Source organism: Falco peregrinus, chromosome 6, assembly GCF_023634155.1.
Source record: "Falco peregrinus isolate bFalPer1 chromosome 6, bFalPer1.pri, whole genome shotgun sequence".
NCBI classification, from domain to species: Eukaryota; Metazoa; Chordata; class Aves; order Falconiformes; family Falconidae; genus Falco; species Falco peregrinus.
The window spans coordinates 55,030,049-55,055,703 of NC_073726.1; the positions used below are offsets into that span (position 1 = coordinate 55,030,049).

At 48.6% G+C, this 25,655-nt stretch overlaps 2 protein-coding genes and 1 long non-coding RNA gene across 4 annotated transcripts; 2 read left to right on the top strand and 1 right to left on the bottom strand.

Annotated features, from left to right (window-relative positions):
• Nucleotides 1-20,483, top strand: WDR91 (WD repeat domain 91). Its single transcript, XM_055807167.1, has 15 exons — nt 1-259; nt 2,023-2,202; nt 3,629-3,835; nt 4,679-4,762; nt 6,872-6,996; nt 8,954-9,131; nt 9,410-9,565; nt 12,614-12,813; nt 13,279-13,429; nt 14,872-14,966; nt 15,290-15,458; nt 16,263-16,371; nt 17,867-17,979; nt 18,731-18,928; nt 19,840-20,483. The coding sequence occupies exons 1-15, from the start codon at nt 137-139 to the stop codon at nt 20,002-20,004; spliced, it is 2,253 nt and encodes a 750-aa protein (XP_055663142.1). The 5' UTR covers nt 1-136; the 3' UTR covers nt 20,005-20,483.
• A 1,438-nt stretch (nt 20,484-21,921) lies between these two features.
• On the bottom strand, nt 21,922-23,591 carry LOC114012158 (uncharacterized). The gene is made up of 3 exons (XR_008747663.1): nt 23,457-23,591; nt 22,197-23,403; nt 21,922-22,060 (listed from the first exon to the last, which is right to left on the bottom strand). It is a non-coding gene; the product is annotated as an uncharacterized LOC114012158 (long non-coding RNA).
• On the top strand, nt 23,542-25,410 carry CYREN (cell cycle regulator of NHEJ). Of its 2 annotated transcripts, none has more exons than XM_055807168.1 (3): nt 23,542-23,921; nt 24,467-24,536; nt 24,890-25,410. In XM_055807168.1, exons 1-3 carry the CDS (start codon nt 23,542-23,544, stop codon nt 25,130-25,132), a joined length of 693 nt encoding a protein of 230 aa, XP_055663143.1. In that variant the 3' UTR covers nt 25,133-25,410. The 2 variants fall into 2 exon arrangements, with proteins under 2 accessions (XP_055663143.1, XP_055663144.1); XM_055807169.1 differs by lacking the exon at nt 23,542-23,921 and adding an exon at nt 23,957-24,392.
• Nucleotides 25,411-25,655: the final 245 nt, after the last annotated feature.

Sequence of the window (25,655 nt, forward strand, 5' to 3'; positions counted from 1 at the left end):
ACAAGCCCCGGCGCGCCTCGCGCCGGGTGGGCGCGGCAAGGTTCGCCGGGGGCTGCGGCTCTGCTGCCGCCGCCGGGCCGGGCTCCCCCTACCCCCGGCCGTGGGCGGGCGGAGCCGGCAGCGCCGCGGGGCTCCCATGGCGGCGGCGGCGGAGCGGACGGACGAGCTGGTGCGGGAGTATCTGCTGTTCCGCGGCTTCACCGCCGCCCTGAAGCAGCTGGACGCGGAGATCAAGGCGGACCGGGAGAAGGGCTTCCGGGTGAGTGGTGGCCGCGTCCCCGCTCCCGGCTGGCCGCGGGTGGCCCTTGGGGAGGCCGCTGTTCCCGGGCAGGCCGCGGGAGCCCCTCTGCGCACCCGCTCCCGGGGCTGGGCGAGCGGGGCGGCTCTGGGAGCGGCGCTCCGAGCCCCCGTGCCTTCCCGCGGAAGCAGCTCGCTTCAGGGACGGCCGCCCCCCAGCTGCCCGGGCTGGGTCGGTCGCCGGGGCCCGGCCGGCCGCACGGGCAGGACCCTCCGCATCCCGGCGGTGGGGGCCGCCACCTGGCCCTGCCGCAGCCGATGTACGCGCGGCCGCCCGGCGGGGGGCTCTGGCTGTTCGGAGGCTCTGCGCCGCTTGGCTACGAAGTGTCGGCGGTGCAGGGCAGCGGCGGTGAGTGCCAGCCCCTCGCCTGAGCTCCCAGCCGGGGGCCGCAGCTCCCGGGCAGCCGTCCCGCGCCGGCGGCCTGCTCGACCCTTCCCGGGCCGCCGCCTGTGCACCCTCGGCCCCCGGTAACGCGCGGGGGCTTCTCAGCTTCGTGCCGAGGGGGACGGAGCAGCCGCGCGTTCGAGTGGGCAGCGGCGGGAGGACATCTCTTTGCCTGCATATTTTCTCAGCCGTGAGACTTTTATCTGGCGGCTTTACAGCTCCGCGCTGTAGTTTACATGTCTTAAGCACCAACTACCTTGCTAGATGTGTGAAAGTTGGTGCAGAATTTGACAGCCTCAAAAATACAGTCTCAGCCCTTTGTGTGAGCTTCACGTTCCTGTAGCAGCAGTGCTGGGCACTGAATGTAGTGTTCTGAACAGTCAGATTTTCCTTTAACAATAGTACAAGCACTGCCTTCATAATTCATAAAGCATATTGCTTTTATTTTTAAAAAATTCAGCACTTTGCTAATGTTTAGAGGTTGGAAAACAGTTGATTTAATTGAAATTGTATTGTCCAAGAAAGGACTGTTGGCGTCACAGACTTAGACTTCAGTTCCTTTTATCTGTAGGAGCCACAGAGACAGAAGCTGGATGATGTCCTAAGATATTAGCTGATAAGGGGGAGCAAACCACATATTTGAACAACTTTGCAGCCTAGAGAAAATTAAACTACCAACTTTTTTTTTCCCCTGATGCCTGTCTTGGCCATCAGAAATCAATGAGAGAAAAAAAAACTATTCCTACACCACAGTTCTGCCATATTGGTACTGCAGAAATGATTTTCAGAGTCATAATGGCAAAACCCCCTTCTGTTTCAAACTTTAATGCCCGTCTTGTTAGTAGAGGATGTTATTAAAGGTACTTCAAAGACTGCAGTACAATGGTTCTTTCTTCCTCTTTCTGTTGGCTAAATATTTTTTCCTTTTAGTCTAAAAATAAGTTTTCCAGGTGCTGCTGTTGAGTTTTGAACATTTAATCACGTTATTCCTGTTTTGCTGTTATCAACTGACTTCTTTTAAAAGTGGAAAGTTTTGCTTACATGCAAAAAAACCCCACCAACTGCATTTAACAGCATATCATCTTTTTGTCAAAATCTGCTTGGCTATGTTCTTTCATGTCTTTTTTAAAATTTTTTTTTGTTTGGAAGGTGCTGCAGAGTGGAAGAATGCTAATACAAAATGCAGAGTGTTTCTAGGATTAGGAAAATAGCTAATGCATAAGTGCTGGATTGTGTTATTATTTGTGCAGTTAAAGCTTCTCAGTGTTAAGTTACAGAATGTCTCTTGTGCTGGAAGAGCCCTCACATGACTGTAGTGTTCCCCATTTTGCCTTCTTTAGGTGGATAAGATAGTGGACCAGCTGCAGCAGTTTGTTCAGAGCTATGATCTGGCTGCCCTGCGGGATTATTGGAGTTACCTGGACCGACGCCTCTTCAGCCGTTTGGAAGATGTGTACCGGCCAACAGTGAACAAGCTGAAAACCAGCTTATTCCGATACTACCTTGTCCATACTATTCAGGTAGTGTTTGGTTTTTTTAAGCTTCTGTTTTAAAAATAACCGGGTCTCTGAAACCAGAGCAATAAAATATCCTTGTGAACCCCTGACAGGCCTGGTGGGTAAGGGACAAGCAGTTGATGTGTCATGTATCAGGAGTGTAGTAAGGAATTTCATGCAGGCTTGCATGACAAGTTTGTAAGCAGGATAGGGTTGCTCAGATGAGAAATACAGTTAGTTGGGAGCAAGATACTAGGATATGAAGGCAGGTCCCCCTCAGACTAGATGTTAGTCCTGCTCAGCCTCTGTTAATAACTTGGATACTGGGAAAGAACACGAGGTTTGTAAACATCTCCTTGTGGGGTATTGCCATGAGAACAGAGAAGGACAAGAACAGGGCTCAAAGCAGTCTTCATGAGTATGAAGAAATGAGCAGGAAGAAAGCCCCAAGCACCTGTATGCAGGTAGTAGTCAACTGCTCCAATGTAGAATATGGAATGATGGAGCAGGCAGCAGTAGAGCTGTTACTGCAGCGTTGGGGATCAACAGGCAGGATTGTCTGTGTTCCTTCCACTCTAACCTGCTGTCAGGACTCAGCCACTCCTTTGAGGTACCACAGTTGTTAAAGCTTCAAGGGAGCTGGAGGGTCCAGAAGAAAAAAAGATTACTTGAAGTTTGTGGAGGTGAGTTTTAGTTTGAGAGGGGAGAAGTGGGCTTCAAATCTGTACAAGGTATTGTGGGAGAGAAAATAAGTGAATGGGTTTTGTTTGCTTTGAATAGGACAGAAAATAATGAGTTTAAAATGGAGCAGAGTGTATCTTGTTGACCAGGAAAGTCAAAGGAATCTGTTACACAGGCAGGGCTCGGACAAACAGTAGACAGATACCTGTCAGGATTTTGTGTTTCATTTCTTGCTATCTTACCTCCTTGATTCTGTTCCCTGACTGAAAATCTTTAATGATGTGTGCTGCTGGAGGAGTGAAAATCTAACGCAAATTTCTGGAAGTGAGTTTTCTCATGTTTTGTTTTGCCCTATACTTGCCCTTGGGCATACTTGTCCTGTGTTCCCGAATAATGTATCGGATGGAAACCTTTTCAGGCTATGTCTTCTGTAGATTTGAATAATTTGAAGTCTGCTTTGGTCCTGTACGTAAATGCTGATGTTTTGGTGCATAAACTGCACTGGTTTAGCTGGAAATCAGTGGGATTAGTTTAACTTGCCTCAGCCTTTAAACAAGACTGGTGAGTAGAAAGAAGGTCAAATTAAATGCATTTTCCTGGTGTATTTGGGGTGCTTTTGTTCCCTGATGAATCTGTTAACTCTAACCATGTGCTCTGTTGGGTGATGAAAGTAGTTGTTAGTGTGTTCATAACAGAGAGCAAATATTACTAGAACCCACGTGGTGGCATTAATGAAAGCGTGAGCCCTTTTCTTCTTGCTGTATTTCAGACCAGCCGCAATGACAAGGCGCAGGAGTTTTTCCTCAAGCAGGCCTCTGAGCTCCAGAACCAGGCGGAGTGGAAGGATTGGTTTGTCCTGCCCTTCCTCCCTGCCCCAGACTCCAACCCCACCTTTGCCACCTATTTCTCGCGCCAGTGGGCAGATACATTTATTGTGTCTCTGCACAACTTCCTGAGCGTCTTGTTTCAGTGCATGCATATCCTTTTTTGCAACTAATAGCTAAATCTCCCTTGCCCTGGTACTAGTAAAATGCTTACTATTAACAGTGGTGTCAAGAATATAATGTTGCAGAGCTTGCTGCTTTCAGGTTTGGAGCCAAGACTTAATAGGAAGCTGGTGTTTACCAGAGGATGTTGGAATAATTATTGGTCAATTATCTGATATATTATATTCCCTGGGTGCGGACAGTTGTGGTTGTTCAGCCATAGTAACTTGTCACTATGCAAGTGACTGGGAGTGCGCATTTTGTTCTGAAATGCTTTTCCTCTTTGCTTGGCATAGTACAAAACAGGCATGCAACCTTGGGTCATAGTCCATAACTGAACTAGCATCTCCTGCTAGACTGTTCTGCGGGTACCTATGTTCACAACATTGTCTAAGGACAGCTCACTTTCCTACTAAAGTTCAACACTGGCAGAAGTAACTGCTTTTGTCCCCCACTACAGAGTTCTGACCTTGTTTGCTGATAGACAGGTTTACACTGCAGCTGAAATACAGATCATCTTGAACTGTGTCTTTAGTGTACACTAATGCAGTAACATAACTTGTCTTGTCCTCCACTTTGGTCATGTAAAAAGGAAGGATTTAAAAATTCTTGCAAAGTCTTATGTCAGATAGTTTGTGCAACGGTAAAGTACAAAGTTGGCTTAGGTAACTAAGCTGTTACTAGTCTTCTGACCTTGCACATAACTTCTTGTTAGTTGTATGGGCTGAGCGGCTTTGCTGTCTTACAGGCAAGTGGCTGGTATGGAGTGCTGACTTTTAGAATTAAGTCTGGTGCATACAAGTTCTTGCCTTGGTTTTCTTTAACATTCCTCACCAGTTCCAGTCATTTTGAACTTTGAAGCTGAATGTCTCAGGAGCAGTCTCATACAAGAAGAAAATGAATCATTGCGGCATAAGGTCAGAACTGAAGTCAGTCTTTAGTTGCTGACTGTATGAGGCTCTAAGTTTTTTGTAAAATTGGTTCCATCTATTCAAGAAAGCTGTAACTGTTCAGTGCAGTTATTCCAAGTCAGATTCTCCTCTAAGGCCTTTGTTATTTTGGTTTATCTTTCAACTGTCTCCAGCAAACTTGGGGTTGTGATCATATAAAATGTCTATTTAGAGTATTGCTGTCGCTCCACTGGAGGTGATCCTTCTCCCTGTACTGTCTGACAGGTGGCTGGATACTGTGCAAGTCAAGAGAAGCTGAAACTAGTGGCAGGTTAAGGGCATATATAGCTGACTTTGGATGTAAACTTCTGAATAGTATTTAGTCACTTCCAGATTTTAGCTGGTGGAGCAATAAAAACAGGCAAAGAGGCAGTAAAACATTACTTCTGAAATGGCCACTTCAGCGTGGTTGGCATACACCAAAGCAATTTAGATCAACTAATGGAAAAGTTGTGAATGTTTTTTCTCAACTCTAGACCTTACAGGAAACCATAAGAAGGTCTGACTGGTTCAGACAAAATGTTGCCCATCTCCTTGTCTTGTGTTTGACAGTATCATGGGCAGACGCTTAGATGGTATAAGAATAAATAACATGAGTCAGTCCCTTTCCAGTATAATGTCCTATGAGAGAGGTTTTGGAAATCTGCAGTTTAAGAACTTTCTAAATTATGGATCACATGTGGATGATCATGTGCAAGTGGGAAGCCTTATTCATGTAAGCACTACTTTAGTTTCACTTCCTCAAACATACCAAGTAAAAGCTCTCACGGCATGATTACTTCAGTAAAATAAGTTGTTTTACCTCCTGTGTTACAAAATGTTACATTGTATGTTGTGCTTCCTGTTTCAACTCTTTTGGTGGCTGATCAATGCTGTTCATTTGTAGTAAAACTGTTGGAAGTAAAATAGAATAATTGATTTCAAAAAGGAGGCTTTTTTATGAAAGGTGAGGTTTGTCACTGTACTGTATGAAGTCAGTGGATCAGGCAGATTTTGACAGGAGGATTCTGCAAAGATGGTCAGTGGATAGGAACAGCAGGATAAGGTATCTTTTGAAACAAGGCTCCTTTATTTCCTCCAATTTTGTATTCTGTACTTTTAGTAAAATTAAAGCTGTTTTGGTGTGTTGATTGATATCGCTTAAAGACTAGATAAGATTTCTCTGGCAAATAGGCAGACTAAAATTGGACTTTCCTTTTTGAAGAACAGCTCAAGTCAGAAAAGCAAGCAGCTACCTACAGAGTACAGGTTTAAATAAAAAATGATGTGAATAAATATTGAACTCAATGCTAGTTGAAAATAAGTAGTGATTCTCATTTCACGGTTGAAACAATTCAAATATGTAAATAGCAAACTGGATTTCTAAAGCTCCTTTTTCTTCCTGTAACTTCTTTCCTTAAATACTGTGGTAAAAGGAAAAAGAATTATATCTGAAAAACGAATGTATGGAAACAGAAAAGCCTGAGCAACTCATGTGAACAAGAGTCACAGGCATAAACCACATCTGTCACAGAAAGCTGCATCCTGAGGTTCCTCTCTGCTAAAGGGAAGAAAGAAAAATATCTTTCTCCACAATGTGGAGATAAATCTCACTTGGTCATGCTTGGGAGGGAGCTGGGCATGGTGTGGAACTGGGTTTTGGGGTGACCTGATGGTGTTGTCGTCAGTGCACTCTGCCAGCTCACCAAACCCTTGGCCGTGGGAAGATTACCTTCTAGGCTCAGTGCCCATACATCACTGCTGCCAGTCACATGCATTGCCTTGGCCTTGAACTGCACGCATGGGGTGGCTGATCAGCTCTGCCCTGGCCAGCTCTAGTTACCAGCCCCATTAATGTTCTTACAGCAACAGCCCAAGGAGAGGAGTGAAGGGTTTTCCTTAGGCTCCAGTTTCATGTGTGTAAAGTACTGATTGTCTTGATTACTTGGACTAGTTTGGTGCTTAACCAGTCAGAGTGACACTATTCCCTCACCACCCTTCTAGGGCTGTTGGAATAAAAGGAGTAAACATTTCAGCAAGTGGGAAGGAGGTGAATCTCAGTGACCCTCTGTTTACTTTGCTCTTTTTCTCCCGTAGTTGTTTGCTTTGCAGGCTGAATCCTCTCGCATGAAGAAAGAGGAATTTCAGGTGGAACAAGCAGTTGTGCATCACAAGTTACCTGCATATGTGGCCAACATGGATCGGCTAGGGGACTCTGAGCTGTAAGTGCCTGCAGGGGAGGAGGTGGGGACAGGCTCTGCTGCTTTTATTGGGTCAGGAAGGCTCCTGGAGGGTTATTTACTTGTCCCCTTTGCCAGGAATCAATGCAGAAAGACATCCAGGCAGAAATTCTGGTGACCTAAGTGGGTTTAACGGGGGTATTCATGATGGGCATCTCTCCTGCCATTTGGTAGACAGATTTTTGCCAGTCAGTGAGAGCCCAAGTACACATGGAAGTGATTCTGCTCTCCTCTCAGCATTACACCAAGGTGTTCTGGGCAGTCAGGGCACTAGTAGCAGTGCAATACCCTGCAGTACTGCTCAACTGAAGTGGATTGACTCTTGGTTCCTATTTACTTTAGTGTCTGTGGTGCAGTAGGTGAGTGCCCTGTGTTTTGAAAACATTCTTTCTGTGTGACCCAAAAGGGTCATTCTTATGCAGAGATGCTTTCCTGCTTTTGCATAGCTGGGGGAAAAGGAAGGGTTTTTTTCTGTGAGGCTCAGTTATGCAGAGAATTCCCTATAAACTTGTTGCAGTTAAAGGGTGTTTTATGGTTACATCCATTGTATTCCTATCTGTGGAAATTGGGCAACATACACAGTGATACGGCTTGTTTAATTGTTAAACTTTTTTTTTCCCTCCCCCGGTACACAGTCATGAAAAGAAAGTCTGTGTTTGAATTCATTATGGTGTTGAGATGTTTTCTTTCTTTAAAAGGATCTGAAAGCAAATGTAGCTTAGCCGCAAGGTATTAATACTACTGGGGCTTTGACTTTCTCATGTGCTTCTTTCAGTCCTATTCAGACAGAGGGGGGTTGATCAAATTATCCTGCTGACAGTGACAAATAGAAGTTGTGGCAGAGGCCACACACAAAGTCTTTGTTTTAATCTAAAAATTGTCTGATAGACTAGTGTCTGAACTGTCTTGATAACTGCACTGTACACTCTGCACAGGACCGGCTACAAGAGTTTAATTTGAGATTTTTTTTTAACTACTCTGTGTGGAAAGCCCTGATGTTTATCTGCACACATGGGGGACAATGACATGAAGGATAGGATAATTTATTCCCATATTAATTTTTGTCAATTTGTATTAGAAAAACTTGCCTAAGAAGTGGCATTTCTTGTGTGCACAACTTTGTCTTTTAGTCTAGGGGCCAGTTCTGATTGCTTTTTCCATGTGTGCTGAACCCAAAGCCCAACTTGGGTAGAATAATTCCTTCCTAGAAGAGAGGATGGACACAGTGAAGATGCTTGTATTCCCCTTCTCCTGGGTGCTGCTCTGCTCTGAGGAAGCTGTAGCGGAGTGAGGTCAGACAGTTACCTTCTGGGAAGCAGCTGCTGCTCTTGTTGTTGTGGGCTGAGAAGGGAGGTGTGTGTAATCATAGAAATGGACCTAAACTTTCTTACTTTGGGTCTAGTTTTTGAGATGCTTGAGGGCCTGTGCTTTGAAATTGCTGAACATGACTTGCTGAATATCTAAAGATATTCAGTAAAACACTGGATACTGAATGCATTTCAAAGTAGGTCTGTTTTATGCTTAGAAGTGGAATCCCAGCTGAATAGGTTCTTTAGAAATCTGCCTTTCCCTTTGGGTCTTTCTAAACTAACCAGATGGAGTGGAAGCGGTTTGAGGTGGTTTTACAGGAGATTCAGCAACAGTTGAGCCCGCTGTTTCAATGGCATCTCTGAGAAGTGAGCTTTGGTTGTAGTAATTATGATCTGCTCTAGGCACTAACAGGATGTTTTGAAACTTTTTTTTTTAAATGCATAGCAGTCCATTGGCTTGGAAAGGGACATCTGTCCTCTAGTGGTTCATACAGCTGGCACTTTGCTTGTTGGGTGGTCTTTGATCAGGCTGTCTGGCTACAATTTCATATTCTGTTTGGTGTGGTTTGTTTGTTTTGGGGTTTTTGTTCTGTTTTGGTTGTTTTTTTTGTTCTTTATTTTTTAATTAGTGATATGACCTGCAGTCAGAGGAGTACTGCGCATTCTCTTCAGTCCCGGGGAGGCTTTCTGTCCTCTTTTCTCTCACAAAGTAAAAAGGGCCCTTCCAGACCAGCCCATCCAAGTGGGGCTTCTCCAATGCAGACTGGCAGTATGCTGCTAGGGAAGAAAGAACCAACAAATCACCAGGTAATTCTCCACTGTTTTTATTGAAAGGTGCTCAGTATCCAAGGAGTTAATTTGCAGCACAGCACTGCTTTAAGCTTTTGCTTCCACCTGAAAAAATGAAGTGTCCTTTCCTTCCTTGCAAGTTTATGCTGGGCCTGAATGCAGCACAAGAACAGCTGCTGTTATATGGGGTCTTGTGGAGGCCTTGCAGGTGCTTGATTTCTTTGCTGCCTCTTTTGCTTTTTGTTCTGCAGCCTAGCACAAGTGTAACTTTGCCAAATCATTCCTCTGCCTTCTAGAGTGCCAAAGGAAAAGAAGGAACAGTGAGCTGTAAGGATGGGAAGAGCCACTTCAGTGGGTTAGCAGGCGAGTCAAGTTCCCTGCAGCAGCGGCAGAAGCGCTTGCAAGAGCATGGGAAAGAAAGGAAGGAACTGCTTTCCAAAGGGACCTTTCAGGTACCAGGCAACGCCGCAGGGCTGGGAAGTGGAGGGCTACAGGGTTTTTGTAGTTTGTACTATGTGGACAAGTGCAAGTGTTCCTGTTACACTTCTGAGTTGCTACTCAGATCATTCTGTATCAAAGGTTCTGTGTCCCTAGAAGGGAATCAGTATTGACATTTCAAATGGAAGAAGAGTTGTCTTTTGTCATGATCTTTTCAACAGCCTGGTTGTGGAGGGCGTATGTTTTATCTGGCTTAATGGTTTTGTTCACATACTGTGTTATAATCCCCATTCCTTAGTGGCAAAGGGCTTGGCTGACCCATTCTGCTCAAGTGAGTTCTCTTCTGTGGGTTCTTAATGCCGGTTTGTGCAGGCTCTCTGTGGGACAGAAGAAGTTGATAGAAAGTTTTTCTGGATAGGAGTGATGTTTGCTTTTTGGAGTTCTTTTGTACTGTATAGTGCAGTTCTGCCTGGGGGGTGTACTGTTCTTTCTAATCTAATGAAATAAAACTGTGTCCTCAATTTTAACTGCTGAAGGGCAGTTCTGTTCACCTGTATATTGTTTGGCTTTCAGCAGGCATGTGGTCAAAGGATAACAGTGCAGGAGGAACGATGGCAGCATCTCAGGCACTCCCTTGGGGGAGAAATGGTGCAGAGCGACTGTTGCCTAATAGCCAGTAGATATGGCTGTTCTGTGGTGGGGAGCACTGCTTTACAGAGGAGATAGCCATGAAGAAAAGTTCTCTCATAGTACACCAGTGAGCATTCAAGGCTATCTAAAACACTTCTTAATTAAACGTTGGTCAGAAAATTGCAAAGCCCAGCTTCCCCTAAGTATCCTTTGACTTCCCTTGTTTTGTGACGTTCCAGGTTAAGGCAGTGTTTGAAGTTGATAGTATTTAGCTTTGCTCTCAATGTGTGTGAGCAAAAAGGAAACTGAAAGGTGGCAGCACTTTTTTTCACATGACTGTCATTCATTGGTTGTTATCTCTCCACATAAAATAACACAGAGGGGCATTCTTGGATTTATTTCCCAATCTTTTCTGGCTTTGTGATTTCAGATTATTTCATTATCCAGTGTTTGACCCATTGCTCAAGATGTGAAGCTACTATAAATAATGCAAGGATGTGTTAGGGAACAGGGTTTCAAAACAGTTTTGGAGCATTTAATCTTTAGAGGATGGTTTAGCAAAGGAATGCTTGCAGATGTTTTACTAGCTTATCACAGAATGGTTTGGGTTGGAAGGAACCTTAAAGGTCATATAGTTCCAACCCCTCTGCTGTGGGCAGGAGCAGCTTCCACTAGACCAGGTTGCTCAAAACCCCATCCCACCTGGCCTTGAACACTTTCATGGATGGGACATCCACAGCTTCTCTGAGCAACCTATTCCTGTGTCCCACACCCTTACAGTAAAGAATTTATTCTTTATCTAAATATCTAATCTAAATCTACCCTGTTTCAATTTAAGGACATTTCATACCCTTGTCCTCTTGCTATGTGCCTCTGTAAAAAGTCCCTCTCCAACTTTCTTGTACACTCCCTTCAGGTACTAGAAGGCTGCTGTAAGGTCTCCCTGGAGTGTTTCCTTCTAGGTAAATAACCACAGTTCTCTCAGCCTGTCTTCACAGGAAGGTGCTCCAGCCCTCTGATTGTTTTCATGGCCCTCCTCTGGACATGTTCCAACAGGTCCATGGCCGCCTTTGGTTGGGAGCCCCAGAGCTGAATGCAGTACTCCAGGTGGGGTCTCCTGAGAACAGGGTAGAGGGAGAGAATTGCCTCCTTCAACCTGCTGGTCATGCTTCTTTTGATGCAGCCCAGGATATCGTTGGCTTTCTGGGCTGCAAGCACGCATTGCCAGGTCATGTTGAGCTTCTTGTCCACCAACATCTCCAAGCCTTTCTCCTCAGGGCGGCTCTTGATTCATTCTCTGCCCAGCCTGTATTTGTGCTTGGGATTGCCCTGACCCTTGTGCAGGACCTTGCACTTGGCCTTGTTGAACTTCATTGGGTTTGCACAGGCTCACCTCTCAAGCCTGCTGAGGTCCCTCTGGATGGCATCTCTTCTCTCCAGTGTGTTGCCTGCACCACACAGCTTGGTGTGGTCAGCAGACCTGCTGAGAGTGTACTTGATCCTACCATCCATGTTGCTGATAAAGGTGTTAAATAGTGCTGGTCCCAGTACCGACCCCTGAGGAATACCACTCACCGCTGGCTGTTGACCACAACTCATTGAGTGTGACCATCCAGACAATTCCTTATCTGCCAAGTGGTCCATTCATCAAATTCATGTCTCTCCAGTTTAGAGGGAAGGATGTCGTGGTACAGTGTCAAGTGCTTTGCATTATGTGCTGTGTCTGCTTCTTGTTCAGCTTCCCGTGGCAATGGAAGACTAAGCTGCTTTCAAACACTGCTGTTTGCTGCAGTGCAAATCTTTTCTCATTCAGATACCTTCACCTCATAAAACTCAACTTGTTCTCTCTGCCCTGTCAAATTGGGTTTTAAGCTTTTGGACTCTTGTGCCAACTCTACTGTTATCAATCAGTTGGCTGCAGTGGTTGCCCCAGTGTGCACAGACTAAATCTTTGGCAGATGAGGATAATCTATGCCTGGGGCTCACCATCCAACAAGAGCTTTTGTGCAGGTTTACTGAACTGCGTATTACATGGATGTAACTTATATTGCTGAATGCAAGAATTCCTTGAAATATGTTTGTTTGTGAAGCTGTGCTCTAATGGCATCAAAATGGGCCTCTGATACCAGCTGAGGTATGCCAAACAGATGTTGTGGTTCCTTTAATTCTTCCAGGAAAGCGTGCGGCTGAGCATGTGGAGGGGGATATAAGGGACTCTACAACCAAGGAGGCCATATTAAATGGTGCAATTGTGCAGCTTGGTATCTTTGTGCTCAGAAAGGTCCCTGGCGGAAGGGGTGTTGAGCAGACAATGCTTTTGTGTCAGTGCAGCTCCTTGGATTTTTTTTTTTCTCCCAGTGGGCTGGGGTGGCTGAAGAGCTTGATCTGGAGGTTCTGCTTTCTTGTATTTCACACAGGATTTCTTCTTTCAGGGCCAAAGTGCTGAGAAGAAAATAGATACTAGTGCAGCTGAGACAGAGCTGTGCTCAGAGCTGCATGCTGAGCAAACGGAGACTTCAACCAGGATGCCTGGCAGCAGTGCAGAGGCTGTGGGGGTCCGGCAGGAGCAGCCTTTCATTGTCCTGAGCCAGGAGGAGTATGGGGAGCACCATTCATCAATCATGTACTGCAGGTAATGGACTGGAAGAAGAGGGCTTTCTCACAGAAGCATCTGTAGAGGACCAGCTGTGTCTGACCTCTTTCTCCCAGCCTCTCTTCTGTCCAGGACATCGTGCATGTACTCTCAGTTGTAGGGCAGTTTACCTGGTGTGACTGAAAATAGCCTGTAGCTTGTGCAGTGGGAACAGACAGATTTTTGTGACTGACTGGAGATGCCAGCCAGGAAGAAAATCCCTGGGAAAGCAGAATGGTATTGCTTAAGGGCATTATGCTTTGTATGTGGAACTTGGTGTGCTTCATTGTGCAAGTTACTGTGGACTGAACAGGAAGCAGTGCAAGGAAGTTGATTCCTGCAGAAGGAATTGGTGTGTGGCCAGGAGAGGAAGAATTACTGGGGTATCTACTTGCATCTGAGAACTGATGAACCCAATTGGTTTCAATTTCTGCACATTTCAATTGGTTTTTTTTCTGCACATAGGGTTGATTGTTCTGGACGGAGGGTGGCCAGCTTGGATGTGGATGGGGTTATCAAAGTTTGGTCTTTCAACCCTATAATGCAAACTAAAGCTTCATCCATTTCCAAATCTCCATTGCTGTCTCTGGAATGGGCAACCAAGCGTGATCGGCTGGTGAGTAGTCTGTGTGTGGAGACTCGAGCATCACAGCAGATATTTGGGGTTGTGTTGCTGTGTGGTGTGTGTGAACTTCATGATAGCTGCATTGTGGAAAAGATCAGGGCAACAGTTTGTTTCCTCTTTAGTGGGACCTGGGGAAATGAAGCCCGTAGGGTCTAAGAAAAAGTGGGGAGTGTGCTCTGTGTATTGAGCAAGAAATTCACCACTGGTTGCCTTGAGTCAGAAGTTCTCAAGGTGCAGTGCTGGTACAGTTACAGGATAGAAGTAGCTCCTTTAGCAGAAGTGCCTCTCTTCAGGCAGAGCAGGTAGCTGCTTGTAAAGGCAGGCAGGCAGAGGCCTCCTGATACAACAGCCTGTGGGAACCGTCCAGCAGGAAGCTGTGGAGCTTTACTTGTAGCCTGAGCCAGAAGCAGAGAAGGAGGAGCAGGGGTGTGGTGTTGACATTCTACTTGTGCAGGTGTGAAAAGGGCTCCATAGCCAGTTTTGTATTGGTGCCTGACGAGTTGGGGGGTTGCTGTGTGCATAAGTAGCTCAAGGCTTGTTTAAATATCATAACAGTTTAAATGTTTCCTATAGCACTTATTCTCTAGCTCTGTAACTAGAGAGGAGCCTTGAATTATATGTATTCTGAGTCCTGGAACTATTCCTAGTGTTTCATGCCCTCTCTTGGTGGAGAGACAGGGCTGTGTGAAAAGGCAGGCCTGCAACTGAGGGAATAACGTTCATGTTCTGGCACTGACGATGTGTTGCTGCCAACCCCAAAATGCTATCTGTGAAGAGCTGGTGCTACAGCTTGTCTCTTTCCTTTGCTCTTAGAAAGGAAGTTATCTGTGTAGATGTTCTGATGCTGCTTCTGCTTTGTGGAATTTATTTCCTGCTTGCTGATAGAAAGGTTCTTCTTTCTGAAATACATGGGGATTCAGCAGCAAATTGGGCTCTGAAGTGAAAAGGATCTGGCTTGCTGCTTTTTCTTTGATAATGCATCCCACCATGCTTTTACTTTTATTTGAATTGTAGCACCACTGATAAAGCATGTGTGAGCCCTTCTGGATGACTTCATTCTCTTCTGGATAAGAGGAGGTGACTCCTACTTAATTTTTTCTTAAACTTAGGCTGTTAATTCTTGCTTCTCTAGATATTGAGACTGCACATATATATGTTGAGCTATACTCTAGGAAGTGGCTTTTATTCCACCTTGGAGCCTATCAGATCCTTTTCTGACTGGAAAGCGATGATTTTACTTTGACTTCTGTGGCTCTGGGGTAGTCATAATCTGTGAGATACACGCAGAAAGACAAGGATGTACCCTAATGGAGTGATGTTTAATTGGAATGCATAAATAGAAAAAATTTTACTCTGTGGTGTTAGTGGTTGTTGGACAGCATCATTGTACTCATCACTCACCCTCCTTCCGTCTCCTCCTTGCTGGTTTCAAGCTATTGCTTGGCAGTGGGGTCGGGACAGTTCGTCTTTATGACACAGAAGCAAAGAAGAATCTCTGTGAGATCAGCATTGATGAAGACATGCCCAGGTAACTCTAGAATACTGATTTTTATATATAAATATAAATGTTGTTGGGTTTGATTATGAAAAGGTAGGTGAAGTTTACATGTTCCTGTTGCTTTCCTGCAACTGCAGGACTATAGCCTTCATCCAAATGGCAGTCCCTGTCTGAGTAGCATAAAACTGCTCCTTTAAACAGGAGGTGCTCAAAATCTGTCGAAGAACGCAAATCCTGCCCTCCTTCACAGTGCACCCTGTCTTGCAGGGTCTTAATGGGAGAACTTGTAGTTGAGTGTTGGGCTTGAGGCATGTGCCGGACAGAGGTAATTCAGACTGCTTACTGTGTTACAGGATCCTCTCGCTTGCCTGCAGCCCAAGTGGTGCCTCCTTTGTCTGTTCTGCGGCAGCCCAGAGCCCCATCTCCCACGTGGACTTTTCAGCAGTCAGCTCTGGGGGAAAAAGCATGAACCAAGTTCCTGGGAAGCTGCTACTGTGGGACACTAAAACGATGAAGCAGCAGGTACTTGCTGGGTTTCTTTTCTTTCTTGGTCTGCTTGCTGAGAATGAATGTCTTCTATTTCAATGTGTAGGAGCCCTCTTTCCAAATTATGCTGACTTTCTTTTCAATACCCCTTCCCCCCCCCTCCCTCCTGTCTCCTTTATCACATACAGGATAAAAATTAATAATGTAAGTAGCTTCTGGGTTTGGGTGTTTTTTTTGTTTTATTGGTGTGTTGGTTTTTTTGAGGTATTCTTCAAAGTAGTCCATAGCCTTGTTTCTATCCTGCCTGCAGAGTTTGTGACTGGAAATGTTCCAGGTGGATTGAATGATGCTTTGCTGAGGCTTTCTCCAGTTGTGCTCCATTGAAGGTTTTTTTTTTGCTGCCATTTCCCCTGCCCTCCCTGTTTCTAAATGAAGTGCTACTTTCAGAGGTTTCATCTCACGTCATCTTCACCATTGTTTTGATTTAGATGGGTCAGATTCTGGCAGGGAATCTTCATCCTATCTCTCACCTCTACCCTTAAGAAATACTATCCCTGACGTACAGGAGAAAGCAACATACTCAAGCTAATGCCTGCCAGAAGCTGGTTTTGCAGCCTTGAGGCCATGGCCAAGAAAGCTGTGGCTTGGCTGAGGTGAATCGTTGGTTCGGTGTCACAGTAAAATGCAGCTGCCAACCTTGAAGTCTGTAGTCATGAGACATGTAGGGCTTCAAACTGGAATTCTTGCTACTAGATACAGTCTTTACTCCCTCCCCTGGAGATCAGCTCCTTAACACCCCTAGCTCCATTTCTTTGCATTAATGCAGACTTTCCCTTCCAGCTGCAGTTCTCCCTGGAGCCTGAGCCCATTGCTATTAACTGCACAGCGTTCAACCACAATGGCAACCTGCTGGTCACTGGGGCTGCGGATGGGATTGTTCGTCTCTTTGGTATGATGGAAAAGGATTAGGGGTATTGACCAATAGCTGAATATGAGCTGGCAGTGTGCCCAGGCGGCCAAGATGACCAATAGCATCCTGACTTGTATCAGAAATAGTGTGGCCAGCAGGACAGGGGCAGTGACTGTCCCCTCATACTCAGCACTGGTGAGGCCACGCCTCAAATACCATGTTCCGTTTTGGGCCCCTCACTACAAGAAAGGTGTTGAGGTGCTGGAGCATGTCCAGGGAAGTGCAGCAAAGCTGGTGAAGGGTCTAGAGAACATCCTGTTAGGAGAGGCTGAGGGAACTGGGGTTGTTTGGTCTGGAGAAAAGAAGGCTGAGGGGAGACCTTATCACTTCCTAAACCTACCTGAAAGGAGGTTGTAGCAAGGTGGGTGTTGGTCTCTTTTTTCCTAAGTAACAAGTGATAGGACAAGAGGAAATGGCCTCAAGTTTCACCAGGGGAGGTTTAGATTGGCTATTAGGAAAAATTTATTCACTGAAAGGGTTTTTAAGCACTGGAACAGGCTGCCCAGGGAAGTGGTTGAATTGCCATCCCTGGACGTATTTAGAAGATCTGTAGATGTGGTGCTTCTGGACATAGTTTAGTGGTGGCCTTGGCAGTGCTAGATTAACAGTTGGACTTGATGACCCTAAAGGTCTTTTCCAACCTGAACAATTCTATGAAACGAGGCAGTGAGGTGGCCCCTCGGTATCCCCAGCTGGCTGCCCCCAGAGCCTTTCTTCTGCAAGTAGGGAGGCAGCTGTGGGACATGCTTGAACATCAAGGTGGAAGCTGTTGAGGAGAGAAAACAGCTCTCAGGAGTGAATTGACATAAACTTTCTCTGGGGCACATTGACAGGTGACACTGGTAGTGCTGCTGGATTTGTTGTTTCCCTCCTGCTGAGGAGAGAGTTTACTTGCCCTTGAGCCATGCAGTCTTGGCTCTGCCATATAGTAGTACCAGTATCAGAGGCTGAGTCTTGAGGAAAGGCATTTATGTGTGATGTTCCAGTTGAAGGCAAGATCTTCACGTCGGTCCTTCCCTGAGCAATTTCTCTTTCTCAGGTTTTGCCCTTTTCAGCCTGTCCTTGTGATAAAGACAGTTTGGGCCTCCCTCTTCTGTGGATGAGGGATCTGCTTCTGGCCCAGATCCCAGGTCTGTGGGAAGACAGAACTGGCAGCAGCTGTGAGGCCGGACAGGATGGCAATGGGAGGGGAAGAAAACAGGTGGCAGTTTGGAAACAGAATGCCTGCAGTTGACAGTGAGCATGTGAGCAACCCTGTAAAGCTGGAGGAAGAGGTGACTAGTTAAAGGCAATGATTTCTGTGGCCCATGTAAAAGCCACATGCTGGAGAATAAGCACAGGGTACTGGGGTTGGATTGGTCTCCCCCAGGCTGGTTTAGAGGGCTGGGACAGAGACCTTACAAATGTGAAGGGCCTCTCTCGACCTCAGCTCTGTGCAAGTACAAGAAGTGTTCAGTACTGTTTCTCCCCTCAGATATGCAGCAGCACGAGTGTGCCATGAGTTGGACGGCACATGACGGGGAAGTATACTCTGTTGAGTTCAGCTGTGATGAGAACACGGTCTACAGCATAGGGGAGGATGGCAAGGTAGGCTCTGGGTGACAGTCTACTGGTCAGCTGTCAGTGTTATCCTTTCTGGGGTCTTCTCCATATGGTGGGGATAGGAGTAAAAATACCCTCAGAATCTGGAGGATCTGCAGGCTGCTGACTGTAATCTTAGGTGTGCAGCACCACCCTCCTCCATGCAGTCTCTGCAAAGAGTGGCTGGAAGGAGTATTAAGAACTAGAGCTGTCTTGGACCTTGTCTGCAAATCCTACTGCTGATGACATCCCCTTCTTAGGGGATCCATGCAAAGGTGACATTTCTGTGCCCCCGAGATCACCGCATTTGAGATCTGTTTCGCCAGGGAGCAGATCCTTGACCACTTAGCATGAATTCCTTGTCAGCAGCTCCCTGTTTTTTATAATAAAAGCTTCAATTTCTGCAGTCTTCAGCCATACATACAGGTGTGGCTTGGGGAGGGAGGGAGCCACCTGCCTGAAGGTGTGGGTCCTTGGCTGGTGAGAGTTAGAGTGAATTTCTCACTGGGATCCTGCATGAAATGTAGAAGGATACATAGGCAGCAGTGCTAGTGGAAGGCAGGACATATGTTTGCATGGATAGCAGGCACTCCTTACAGCCTTTGCAGCCTGTTTTATAAATATAGCCTCTTACACAGATGTTGAATGCCACCTTCTGTTTGTGAGGAATAGCTGTTTTGCTTAATGTCAAATGGCCTCTCTACTGTCATCCCAGTGAATTATACTATGGGCTTTTGTCATCTTTTTGTCATTCTAGTTTATTCAGTGGAATATTCACAAAAGTGGTTTGAAGGTGTCAGAGTATGATCTTCCCAGCGAAGCTACAGGTCCTTTTGTTCTGTCCGGGTACAGTGGCTACAAGCAAGTCCAATTCCCACGAGGGAGGCTTTTTGCTTTTGACTCCGAGGGTAGCTATATGTTGACATGCTCTTCTACTGGAGGAGTAATTTTTAAGGTAAGTCTGAGAAGTGATGGGGAGTACTCTCAAGCATTCATACAAGCTTTTGTTACAAGGCTGCAACAGCAGCCACTGGAAGGTCTCAAGCAGGACCTGTCTATCCCTGCTCTGTGAAAGTTGCTGCTCAGTTTCATACAACATGCATTTTAGCAGTGTGTGGTGTTTAGGAGGTGTTTGAACTCTGTAAGCATTTGGCCCTCTGCATATAGCTGGAGTAGGTATGCTCCTTGTGTTCTTAAAGCTTAGCTGCAGCAGTTTTTCTTAGTGCCCAAGTGCCTAGGACAAAGTTTTGTTTTTTTTAAATGTATTGATGCATGCCAGTTCAATGCAAAATGTGTAATTGTTGTCTGATGCTCGTTTTTAATCTGCCTTGTGTGCTTGCTGATGCTATGTTAGTCCCAGCCTGATTCTCTCCTCTTACTGTGTACTAAAATGAAATGAAGGGTAAAGCTGAATGGCTTCAAATACCCAAATTTCTGTGCTGCAGTAACTAGGTGGTTACTGATAGCCCCTTGCCTGCCTCCTCTTGAGTCAATAGCCATCAGTATAAGCTATTGCAAGGCAGATCAGAAGGAATTTACTTTGCATCTGGGGCATTCAGAGCACCCATGCTAATGTGAGCCTTATCTTAGGCTTACATGCTCCTCGTCAGTGAGTAGTCTTAGCCTGCCATGTGCAATTACAGCAGCTCGGGTGATGTTAGAAGCTGAGCTGCTTGAGAACATGTGCTTCTGTCATGAGACTGGAAATTTATGTGTGCTACATACAACTCAACATCTCTGATTTTATGCTTAGTTATGTATGCTTATAGGGATATGGAGTCTATAGCAGGCTTTGACTTCTGCAGGTGCACTGCCCCCACTACAGAAATTTTCCTCCTTAAAAATCTTGTGCTTTCCTTATTTCAGTTAAATGGTGAGGAAAAGGTCCTGGAGAGCTGTCTTTCCCTGGGAGGACACCGAGCTCCTGTTGTCACAGTGGATTGGAGCACAGCCATGGACTGTGGGACCTGCCTCACTGCCTCTATGGATGGGAAGATTAAATTAACAACCTTGCTGGCTCAGAAGTCCTAACCTGGATAGTACAGAAGCGGAAGAGCAGCAAACTTGACAGAAACAGTGTTAACTCCATGGGAACAAACTGCATGGGAAAGAAGGCAGTCTCTCTTCTCGTTGTAGCTTTTGCCTCTTGACAAACATTAATACATTTGCCAAAACACTGTGCAATAGAATGCCGATATGGATGGGATCAGTGGCAGTACTGAAAAGTAAGTCTCCACTGACCCACTGTGGTAGCTGGACTCCCTCTCTTAGGGAGTCTTAACTAGCACATGGCTAGAAGGCTGCTGGGATAATGTCAGGGGTTCTGCAGAAGAAGGTGAGGCTGGAGGAGGTGTGCATGAGACAGCACAGTGCATGGTGATGTCTCAAACTGCAAAGGCCAGTGCAAAACAAGGGTATTCTTTTGGTATAGCATTTCTCGATGTGCTTTTTCTTTGATGGTTTTGTTTTAGTTTCTTTTCCATAAAAAAAAAAAAATCCCTTGCACTTGATTTCTGTGCTCTGTTCAGCTGTTGTTGGAAAACATGGAGGGTCGCTGGGGCAGTGGTGTGCCAAGAAGTCTCCTGGGTGGAGAAAAAAACCCTTGTGCTTTCACCAGGCACTTCCAAGCACAGACACCTGCACACTGGGGGAATCGGTGCAAGACATCAGGAACAAAAATAACTGGCATTCATTCAGATGTATTGTGTTCCCTTGTGATAGATACCTGCTACCAGCTAGAGGAGAGATCCAGAGTCAGACTTGAAATGCTTGTGTTGGAGTTCAGAAACTACATAATGCTTAGCAGCCGCCTGGTGGTGGATAGGAGGAGGGAAGGCCAGAACCAGTCTGGTCCTGCATGGTGCTCCCTGTCACTGAAGCTAGTCTCCCCCTGCATGCCCCCAACATCAGGCAAGCTCGGATCTTGCATACTCTTCAAATGGACTGTCAAGCAGCCAGATCTATCTGCTTACACATCACCACGGAGCTTACTGCTGCTGGTGCCCTTGGCCTTTATTGGGAGTTTACAGTACTGCTCCTTGGCAGAGCTCTCATTTCAATTATGTGAAGAATTGGCCCGGTTTGCTGTCTGAAGATGCCTTTGGTATATTCCAAAGGCCATTTTGCTCTTAGAGCCTGGATGTCCATTAACATTCATAATGTGAAGGGCAGTTGCCTGGAGAGGAGGTTACTATTTCAGTCTGTTTTGTGTGCTTTGGTGTATTTGTGAAGAGTGACTTGTCAAAGTTGTAATGCCTAGCTCTGCCTTTCTCCTTGCATTTGGAGAGATGAGGGCAAGGCCAGGAGAACCTCCATAGCTGGCAGCTTCCACTGCTGCCCAGGCAGAACTGGAGTGTGGTGGTTCTTCTCCACTTCCAGGTTACAACCTGGGGGCTGGAAATCAAGATTAGCTTGGCTAACTCTACAGCTATTCTTCACTGGTGGCATCACAACTCCCACCCTGACTTTGTGTCCAAGGTGGTTGTTGCCACCTTTGTGCCTGAAGGTGTTGGATATAGCCCAAGGAAGACTACAGTTACAGCTCAGATAAGGTCAGGCTCAGGCAGAAGCTCATTAAAGCAGGCAGAAAGTCTGACTGTATAAAACCAGGCCTGCAGTGTGAAATTTTCAGATCACTGGAGACATTTGTGCCTTGAAAGCACAGCATCATTGAGGCTGAAAGCGTCCTCATGTTGTCTGTCCCTGCCCTGCTTGAAGTAGGGTCAGTCAGGGCAGGTTGCACAGGGCCATATCCAGTTTAGAGCATCTCCAAGCATGGAGAATCCACAGCCTCTCTGTGGCACAAATAAGCCACCAGAACTCACCTCCAGCTCATGGGCCCAGTGCACTCCTGTCAAAAGGAGGTCTCAATACAGTTGCTGAACTCAATACAGTTCAGGCCCACGTTCAGTCACTTCCTCTGAGCAGCACTCCAACATGAACTCAGTAGCAAGAACTGTACGCTGACAGGCTCTATTCATGAATACATGCATCAGCCTCTAACAGTCACCTGTCTGTCACCTCAATAACTTGCTTGATTTGAAGCATCCTTCTTTAGCTGAATCTCTTCTCTCACCAGCGCAGAAACCTGAGTGAGCAAGAACACAGGCAGTGGGGAAAGGAACTCCCAGCAACACTACAGCACTATGCTGCATTACAGCACTGGGGCTGCAGAAGTGTGACTTCTGCCACTGGTAATACATTACCTCTGGAAGAAAAAGTACCTCATTCTCAGGAGTCAGTCTTCCTTTTGCTCTGCTCCTGCTGCTGGCAGTACACCTACAAAGGAGGTAAGAAGCACAAGGCTGCTGTGAGCGCTTATTTTACTTGGCTTTTCCCCATCTGCTTCACTCCAGAGAAGCTTACAAAGGTAACCATTTAGTCCATCAGATTACCATTGCCATGCTCCTTTCCAACAGACTGCATGCCTGCTCTGTGTCTGTCTGCAGCTGGAAGCAGCATGCTGGCTGACATTTTCCTGGGACCTTCAGAATCTATCTGCATAATTTAAAAAAACACACGTGAGAACTGGCACAGGCTCCTCAACCGCCTCCATGCACAGAGCTCCCATTTCAGCCAAGTCATGTAACAACGTAACAGGTGACAGAAAGAATGAAAAGGGCCAACAATCAGCATGTTAGGCATCTCTCTCTTGAGCAGGGCTTTCGAAACGGGCCAGAGTACACCTGGCCAGGATAAGAGGACCTAGACAGAAGCTAAGCATCTAGACTGTAGGCCCTACAGGTAAACATTTGACACTGACTGGAGCTGGAGAAGAGAGCTGTGACATGGAAAGCCAGCAACCCTGACAAGCGCCAGCCTTCTGGGATTTCGGAGGATTGCAACAGGCTGGAAGCCTTACTGCTTCAATCCTATACTAGAAATCCAGCTCTGAGGTCAGCTGCTGGGAGACCCAGGTTATTAGCTCGACCTCACTTTGAGAACAGTTTGCCTGTAGCAACAGCATGTCAGGGTCCTGCTTCTGAACAGGTAGCAGCAAAGGGAAATGAGCCCAAAAGCAAGCAAGCCCAGTGGGCCCCCCCTGCCTCCTTTAGAGAAGGTACCTCAGAATCAAAAGGAGAGTCATATTCCTCTTGCTCTGCTCTTACTACTGGCAAGACACCTACAAATGGGGTAAGAATAGTGATGCTGCTGTGTTAATTTCATTCTGCCTATCTCTATCCCTCGAGTCCTGCATCCAAGTGACAGGTTATCATTCTCCTACAGGCCAGAGTGGTTTGGCCTCATCACCTCCCACATGGTGAAGGACCCTGCCTACTCTCGTCAGCGCAGGTGCACCCATGGGAAAGCCAGCAGTTGTCCCAAAGCAAGAGCTGTCAGCTGCTGCTGGGCCTTCTGCTCTGCCAGGCAGGGTGGGCGCAGGCTTTGCGACGGGCTCTGCCTGCCCCTCACCGCTCCGCGTCCCGCCCGCTGGGGCGGAGTCTACTCCGCCCGCAGCGCCGCTGGGGCTGTGCACCCGCCACGGCCCTTCGCCCGAGGCCCCGGCGGCGCAGGGCGCGGAACCGCTGCCGGCCCGCGCTCCCCCTGAGGAGTCCGGGCCGCCTCTGCATGCGGCGGGGACGGGGGCACGGCCCGCCCCGGGCGCAGCAGCCGCGGGAGGCGTCCGGCGGGCTGTGTCGGGCCGCGGGCGGGGCGGGGAGAGGGCGACAAGAGCGGAGCCCGCCCCGAGCGGCGGCCGCGGCTCGCAGCCCCCGACGCGCCGCCCGTCCTGACGCGGCGGCGACAGCACCGAGTGCCGGCAGGGGGCGGCCTAACAGCGGCAGCACGGCGGGGGCGTGGGGAGAGCGGGCTCTGCCTCCGCCGTGGGGGGGCCGGGGCGGGGGCCCAGGAATACGTCTGCGGAAAGGTGCCGTTTGCACAGCTGCTGCTGCGGAGCCCGCTTTGCTCCTTTGTTCGAATGTTGAAGGATGCAGCCCTCTGTGCATCGGGTGAGGTTTTGGAGTAAAGTACGCCAGCCCAGCGCATCTGTCCGCCCCGCCCACCCGCCGGCCTCTCCCCGCAGCCCCGCACCCGCCCGCGCCTCCCGCCCGGCTGCCCGGCCCGAGCGAGCGCCGGCTCCTGTCCTGTCGGGTTTTGGGGGCGTTGTGGTTGTTTTGCTGCTCGCCTGCAGCCCCGCTGTAGCGAGGCAGGGGACTGGCGGCAGACGGCTGTCCGGCAGCGCTCCGCCCCGCCCCGCCGTGCTGCGCGGACGCGGCTCGGCCCGGCGCTTCCCGCTGGCGGCGCGGCGCGGCTCCCGGGCCCGCCCCGTCTCCCCCCCGCCCCCTCCGGCCGGCGGCACGGGGCATGGCGGCGGGTGGGCGGCGGCGGCTCCTCCCGGCGTGGATGGTGGCGGCGAGGGACGAGCGGGCGGCGGCGGCGCCTCCTAAGGCCGCTCGGCGGCGGGCGGCGGCGGGGCCCAGGTAGGGCCGCTGTGACGTGGGGGCGGGCGAGGCCGGGCCCTGGCGCGCTGAGTGTCTCCCCGTGCGGTGTCCAGGGCGGCGGCCGTGGTGCACTGCATGAACGAGGCGGAGCTGGTGGACGTTGCCCTGGCGGTCCTGGCCGAGGTGAGCCCGGCTCCCTAGGGGCGGGGACGCGGCCCTGGTCGCACCCGAGCGCGGCCGGGCGGGCAGGAGGGCTGCGGGACGCGGGCAGGGAACGCGCCGCCGCCGGCTCCCCGGCGGCCCTCTCCGGGAGGCGGGTCTGGGGGCGCTGCCGGGCGCCGCCCGCCTTTCCCAGTCCCCTTGTCCCCTTCCCTGAGGCTTCCGGGGCCGGTGCCTTTGCCCCTTGGCCGCCCCGGAAACCGCCTCCGCGGCGGACCGGGACCGACGCGGGGTGGCCCGCAGGGGCGGTGGGGTGGCCCCCGCCTCCCCGGGTGCTCCCGGGCGCGCAGCCCGGCCTGGTTGTTCTCTTTGGTTAGAACCTGGACCGCGAGGAGGAAGGTGAAGAGAAGGCCCCGGCCGGGAGCGGAGAGGAGCGGGAGCTTCAGCCACCACCGAGCGCGGCTCCCGCAGGCACAGCCAGCGCGGGGGCAGGCAGTGACCGCGGCCCCGCTCCGCCGGCCCCTCCAGCCCCTGGGGCGCGTGCCGGCGCGGCGTTGGCAGGCTGGGAGGACTCCGAGGACGATGCTCTGAAATATGTCAGGGAGATATTTTTCAGCTAACGTTGCCTTCTCTGAGGCTCCCCGGAAGCAAAGGGGACAGTGGGGAGAGTGTCCCCTCCCCCAGCACTGAGGATGGTGGGGGGACAGCCTGGCATGGGCCGTGTATCTGGCGTGTTGGTGGCTTGTGGAGCTGGTGGAGGCCATGGGGGAAAAGGAAGGGGGTACTCGCTTCTCCCACTGTGTGCTGGGTTCAGTGGGATTTGGCTCCAGAGTAGTTTATGTTCATTTCTGTTTGGCATCTCAGAGCATGGAGAGATTAAAGAGGACATGTGGGTTTCTGTGAGTGTCCTTTTGGCAGGTCCCTGCTGGGACTGAAGGGGAGCAGAGAATTGCTGGCCTTGAAGGTCTTTGCTGGCTCTGCAGAGCTGGATAGCTGTGGTCAGCCTTGGGTCTCCCTTGTTCTTGCGGTCCTTCTGTGATAGCTACAGTGGGCCGTGGCAGGCTGTCCCCTTTGGGGACACTGAATTTGTCTCCAGGCTCAGGCCAGGCTTCCTATAAGCTGAAGAAGGCATGGGTGGGAGCA